The sequence below is a fragment of the Cygnus olor genome, chromosome 5 (assembly GCF_009769625.2).
Source record: "Cygnus olor isolate bCygOlo1 chromosome 5, bCygOlo1.pri.v2, whole genome shotgun sequence".
NCBI lineage: Eukaryota > Metazoa > Chordata > Aves > Anseriformes > Anatidae > Cygnus > Cygnus olor.
In genome coordinates this window covers 28204405-28210819 of record NC_049173.1, presented here as the reverse complement: position 1 = coordinate 28210819, position 6415 = coordinate 28204405, and the positions used below count along the sequence as shown (strand labels likewise).

General features: G+C 55.4%; 1 protein-coding gene across 1 annotated transcript; it reads right to left on the bottom strand.

Moving 5' to 3' along the window:
• Positions 1-1135: 1135 nt before the first annotated feature.
• Positions 1136-5348, bottom strand: SYT8 (synaptotagmin 8). Its single transcript, XM_040559506.1, has 9 exons — positions 5187-5348; positions 3760-3887; positions 3239-3396; positions 2827-2922; positions 2454-2621; positions 2154-2321; positions 1898-2015; positions 1652-1785; positions 1136-1566 (listed from the first exon to the last, which is right to left on the bottom strand). Exons 1-9 carry the CDS (start codon positions 5333-5335, stop codon positions 1333-1335), a joined length of 1353 nt encoding a protein of 450 aa, XP_040415440.1. The 5' UTR covers positions 5336-5348; the 3' UTR covers positions 1136-1332.
• Between the last annotated feature and the right edge of the window lie 1067 nt (positions 5349-6415).

Below are 6415 nucleotides of genomic sequence, written 5' to 3'. Positions count from 1 at the left end.
AATCTTCTCCAAGCTTCACCGTATTTGTTTAACTCTCTCATAGTCACTCTGTGGAGCTGGGGATAATTGCAGATTAACCGCTTTTCAATATTAATGGCTCTTCATTAATGCTTGGGGCTCTCCCCCTCCCGAGCCCACGGCTTCCCACAGGCTGCCCGGTGCAAATTACTTTCCTTTTGTCTTTTGAGGCCACATACGGTGATACAAGCCCAAATCTCCACCGTGCTGTGGCTGCTTTGATGCAGAAGGCCAGGAGAAAGGAGGTTTTTTCCAAGCGCATTTCAGAGCAGGAGCAATCCCCTCCGGTGTGCTGGTGCTCAAGTGGGAACAGGAAGGGTCAGGCAGTATCTGAGCCAATCTGGCGTAACTCTTCTCATCTGAAGCAAAGAGGCTCTTCCTTATTAGCTCCTTGAATACTAATTCGGGGAACTAGGAGGCTCCTGGGCTTTGGAGTTAGGCCAACGCAGGGAGCTTCTACCTGCACAGGGCTCGGAGGAGCCACCCTGTCCCAGGAGGGATCTTTCCTTCCGTATCCACCATGTATCTCAAGGCCCCACAAGGCAGGACAGGGGGGCACGAGCGGACTATGTGAACCCACCCTGAACTGAGATGAGGGCTGCAGCCCAGCCTTCATCAGTGTAGGGTGCTCAAAGCATGAAAGCAAGAGGACAAGGTGCACGCTCAGCACCACCCCACCCCAGCAGTGCCTCCAGGTTTGGGTTAAAACCCCATGGACTTGGCTCTGTAGGACTACATGGGGTGGATGGAGCCAGCACTGCAGCTTCATCTGCAGGGTCCATAGGGATGGTTGCTGGTGAGTCCCACCCCCTGGGACACATCTCAGGGTGCACAACCCAGCACGGGCCAAAATGAGGCCAGGAAGAGGCTAAGAGTGAAGCTGTATGGACAACTAGGGGCTGATTTTGCTGTTTCTTTTAGCTTCTTGCCAGGACACAAAGTGTGCTTATCACAGAATCAGTAAAGAGTTAGTCCCGTGTCTCCAATGCTTTCCTCACCAGCCCATCCTCTTCCTCTCCCCCCAAGCCTCTTAGGGTGCTTCAAGATCTTGGTCTCAGTTAAAAACCCTCAAAAATTAAGTTAAAAGCTTCAAAAATACCAGGGACTCAGTGTTTTTCCATGAGTCTTTCTGTATTTGTCCCCCTACCTGCGAGGGGCTGGGATTAGCCAGATCTGCGTCCACACCATCCCCTCCAGCATCCCCCCGGTGCAGATCTGCCCTGCTCTGCATTGCCCAGGGCACGAGCTGCACCAGCAGCCAGCTCCCCTCTTGGCCAAGAAGAGCCCTCAACCCATTTGGGGCTCTCAGCCCCTCTATCTGGTGGCCAGGGGCAGCTTGAGGTGGGACTTCAGCCCCAGGGCTTTGTCCACCACGTCGGCGGGCTGCAGGCTGTGCCACTGGGCCAGGGGCCGGCGCGGGTTGGCCAGCATGTCGGACCAGTGCCGCAGCTGGTTGCCCGTGGCCCGGCAGCCCAGGAAGAGTTTGCCGATGGGCTCGTTCTTGGTCACTCTGTCGTAGTCCCAGATGGAGATGACAACATCCACATTCTGGTGGGGACAGAAGAAAGAGCATCAGTTGGACCCGCATCTGCCCAGGGACCTGCTCAGAGATGGGCGCTGCAGGGAAACCCACCTGAATCTGATTGAAAGGCACCTCAAAGACAAACACCTCGTTGAAGTAAGGGCTCAAGGTGTTTTTCTTCACACTTGTTGTCTTCTTCTTCCATTTCTTCCTGTTCAGGATGAGATGCACCTTGACAAAGGGATCTGAGGAGAGAGAGGACACAGTTCCACACCAAGATCTGCAAAGCCCTGAGAGCTCTCGGTGCTATCATTAGCACCAGGTAGGGAGCCATGAGCATGAGCAGCTCCTGCCAACCTGCCAGCCCATGGGAGTCCATCCGTTTCAGCTTCTTGGCTTCCAGTATGAGCACCGTCAGCTTGCCGGTGCTGGGGACATAGCGCAGCGAGAAGCAGATGTCTCCCAGCTGCTCTTGCTGATGGAGACGTGGGCAATGAGTGGGGGTAGCGGGCACAGGAGGTGCCCTCGAGGCAGACGAGACCCAAGCTTTACCTCTTTAGAGGTTGGCAAGAGGAACTACAACGTGTCCCTCCCGGGGGCTTTTCCCACCAACCTTGACTTTGCTGGCCACTGCCAGGTCGCTCCACTGCTCGATGACGTGCTGCAGGTTGACACTGGCCAGTGGCAGGCGGACCTCACCAATGGTGTCGTGCTTGGCAAAGCGGTTGAAGTCGTGGATCTGCATCACCAGTGTGGACTCGGACACCTCCGCCTGGGGCAGCTGCAGGGGAGGACCCACGCAGGATGGGGTGACAGACACAATGACAGCAAAGGTATCTCCCTGCCTGGAGAGCAGCACCCATGCACTGCTCCCGATGGGATGAAGGAACCATCATCAGCCAGGGCATCCTACCTGGAAAGTGAAGCTCTCATTGAAGACAGGGCTCAGGGTCTTGCGGTAAACCTTGGTCTCATACTTCTTCCTCATATCAGACGTCAGGTAGACGATAACATAAGGGTCAGACGTGCCCCTGTTGTCCATGGCCTTCAGATCAGCTGCTTGCTTCACGCCGACCTTCAGCTTGAAAGGAACGATGCATGAGGTCACCACGCGGAGGAGGATGGGGACAGGTGAAAAGCAAGCAAGCGCACAGGGAAGATGTCACCATGCCATGTCAGCATGAAAGCCAGCAGGGTAGGGACAGGAGGTACAGCAGGGATGGATGTCTGGGTCCTGATGGGCCACGGAGGTACCATGCAAGAGCCCAGCCTCACAGCAGCCCCACCTCCTGCGCGTGGAAGTTGTACTCCAGCGAGTACTGCAGCTTTCCTCGCCCCATCTGCTCCGGGCCCAGCTCCAGGTCCTCCATCTCGGGCTGGACCTGCAGCAGAGAGCAGCACAACCCTCAGGGTGGGGGTCCCAAATGCTCAGGTGTGTCCCCATGCATGGATGGGACCCCCAGCTCTGTTCCCAGCCCATGGGGACCAGGCTGAGTGCTTACGTCCCCGCTGTCTGTCCAGGCACAATGCACTGTGCAGACCAAGATGCTCCAAAGATGAGGTTTTAAAGAGCCATCCCCCAGGAAATCCCATCTACAACCAGTCCACTGCTCTGGGGACCAGGGGGAGAGACGGGCAGCGCAGGGCAAACCACCCTGCTAGGAGGGTGGTGGGGGAAGAAGGGAAAGCAGGACGCACAAGGCTGGCTGTGGTGGAGCTGCTGAGGGTATGCAGGGTGACTTTCTCCTTCTTCTTAGGCTTCTTCTTGGCACAGCAGCACCTGATGATGCAGATGAGGAAGAGGAGGAGGAGAACAGCCACCACCAGCGCCACGGCAATGAGCGCCCATCTGGGTACTGGTGCAACGAGGTGGACAGAAGAGTTTAAAACCAAACAAAAACATGCAGAGTGCATTTATATTCCCCTCCTGGTGTTACAGCACTACAAAGTTGCATTTGGGGGGCTTGACCCTAAAATCCTGAAAAGGCCCAGTGCTAGGAAGCTGCAGGTAGAGACCATGCCTGACACGGGTAACAAGGATCTCTCTTGGGAGGTGTGGGGCTGCTCTGCAGCATGCCTGGCCATAGTTAGCTTCACACCCCTTTGGAAAAAAGGATTTGGAATGGGGGAGAAGAAGGGATGAAACCTGGGACAGAGGCAGGGCCCCTAGGATAACACTTCCGAAGGAGCAGGGCAAGAGCAGCCCCAGCTGTACTCACATGGGATGCGGCCAGCGAAGCCACTGAGGAAGCCCGGCGGAGCCGTGGTGGTCACGGGGCTACCGGGGAGTGGGGAGGCTGTGGCCCCACTGATCCTTGATGCCTTGGCATGGAGAAGTGCAGGTGACCTGGGGAGGCAAACAAAATGAACAGGGTGGGGATTTCCTTTCCAGAAGCACATGTGCTGCTGGTGGCGCAGAGATTTAATGAGTAAACACAATTAAAATCCTAAGATAAAGACCAGAGTAAGCATTTAGGGCTCGGCTGCTTTGGAAATGAGGTGTGAAATGGAGCAGAGCGGTTTCCACAGGCAGGACGGTCTCTGCTCGAGCTGGTTTTTCATTTAATCCCCATCTCCCCTCCGTGGCCAATTCCTTTACTTCAATGCAGCCCTTCCCTCCCCTCTCGCAGGGCTTGGGGTTTGCTCCATCGCTTGCAGCTGGTGGCCACATGATGGGTGCCAGCAGTGCCACCATGCCAGCTCGGAAACTGCGTCAGCCTGGCTGGTGCACATGGCAACGCTGACGTGCATTAAGGGCAGGCTTCACGTTTAAACCAGAACTGGTGTTGTTTTTTTATTATTATTACTTTAATTGATGGGCTCTCCTTGCATGAACGTTTCATTGTAACCTAAGCTTTCTTCTCTCCCTGCTTTGGATGATGAGCAGCAGCAGGGCTGCTATGACTTGGGGTTGAAGGAGCCAGCAGAAGAGCACATCTCATGCTAGAAGCCTCCAAAGGGACCAGAAAACACTCTCCACAGCCTCCTGGAGGCCAGCCTCTAAGGAACCGTGGCCCGGGGCGTGTTCCTCCCAGCACGGTGACGAGGGCCGGCAAGTATGCATGTGTTTACCTTGGCCACACCAGCACTGCAGGGCTCCTTGCACAGGGATGCTCTTTAATTTTATTTTATTATTTTTTAAGACAATAGGGCTCAAAGAAGAGCTCTTTATCCCTGCTGGGGCAGCAGGATGCAGGTTAAATGACTTGCCCAGGGCCATCTGGGACATCGGTGTCATTGGAAACTCACACTCAGCTCACAGCCTCCCCATCAAGTTTTAGTGGTCTTTTTCTCCTGTCCCCACATGCAGAAAGTAGCAGCAGCCTGGTGATGTACCTTCGTTATTCAGGAGGCTCCAGCTTTGGGTAGTGGCAGCTTGGGCAAGCAGATGCCCACCCCGCATGGGTTGAGATGTCTCATCACGTTTTTCCCACCAGAGCCCCATGCTGTCTGGTTTCAGTCCCAGTTAAAAGGAAAAAGCTCAGCCCAGCCCTGTGAGGTGACCTAAGCCACCGTTTTGGGGACAATCGGGACAACCCAGCCACCCCCTGGGAGCACCAAGCATCCCTGCTTCTGCAAAAGGACTTGGGGAGCCCTGCCCTTCTCCCCCATCCCATGCTGACCAGGGTCCCAAAACCAAACTTACCGCAGCGTCTCCTTCCCAGCCTCAGTCTCCCTTCCCTCTGCTTGACCTCCTGGTCCAGCCACGGCACGTGGCAGGGACATGCTGTGGGACAAGACGGGTCCCCAACGGGCACGGGGCTGGGGGCACAGCAGGGACGGTGACTTCCCCATGCACAGCACAGCCGAAACTGGAAAGTCTGCTTTGCCAGCCCCACCTTGCCGCTGACCCAAGCGGTGCTCACGCAGGCGAAAAGCCAGCGGGGAACTCCCTGCCCGAGCAGGAAGCACAACCTGCGCTCCTGGCTGCAGCGAGCTGACCAGCGTCACTGCTGGGGAAAAATCTGAACCTCCAGGCCAGCCTGGCAGCAGTGCCAGGACAGGGCACAGCACGAGGCTCTGTGCACTTAGTGCAAGGGGATGGGTCAGGGGTGATTTCAGCAGCATCCACCCCTCAAACTGATCCTCGTTTCTTCCCCAGCTGTCAATTCAGCCTAAAAACTGCCTTGTCCCTGCAGACATTTAGGGCTGCTGTTGGAAGTGGGGAGCAACATCATGAGCGCCCGATGCCCAAAAGCAGCAGCACACCCAAAAAGTAAGGAGAGGCCCCAGAAACCATGCTGGGTCACCCGTCCCTCCGGATTTTCCTGAAGCCACCAAGGCATTGCCACACCCTAGAGAGGTGCCAGGGATGTCCTTAGCCCCTACAACACAACCCTGCTCACAAGCGCCCTGCCATCCTGCTCCATGGAGAAACATCATCTCCAGGAGCAAGAGATGCTGCAGGAGTGATGCTGCAGCAAGATTTTGGAGAGGGGACACACAGATGCCAAAATACTTTTTTTCCTGAATTGGCAGACCTGGAGGATGTACAGGAGAAACATATAGGGGAAACTGAGGGGGGGAAAAGGGAACACATCCAATAAAATTACTCAGGGAAAGGGGGTTCACACACGCATGCTGAATGCTGAGCTCATCGCCAGCACTTTCAGCTGGCTGTCTGCTGAAGTCAAGCATCTCAGAGAAACAGCTGCATGGCAGCAGGACCCTGCTTGCAGCCTGTGATGTGGGAGGAGATCTGGTAATGCATGGCAATAACCCCAGCTTTCAGAAAAGAAAGGAAAAAGGACCTAAAATGGGTGCAGTAAACTTACAAATGTGAAGAGGCTGCCCTGTGCACACTCTTGAAGAGGTACTCCTGTATTTTGGTCAAAAGCATGACAGCTATGCAAGCGAGGGCTAGGAAATGAGAGG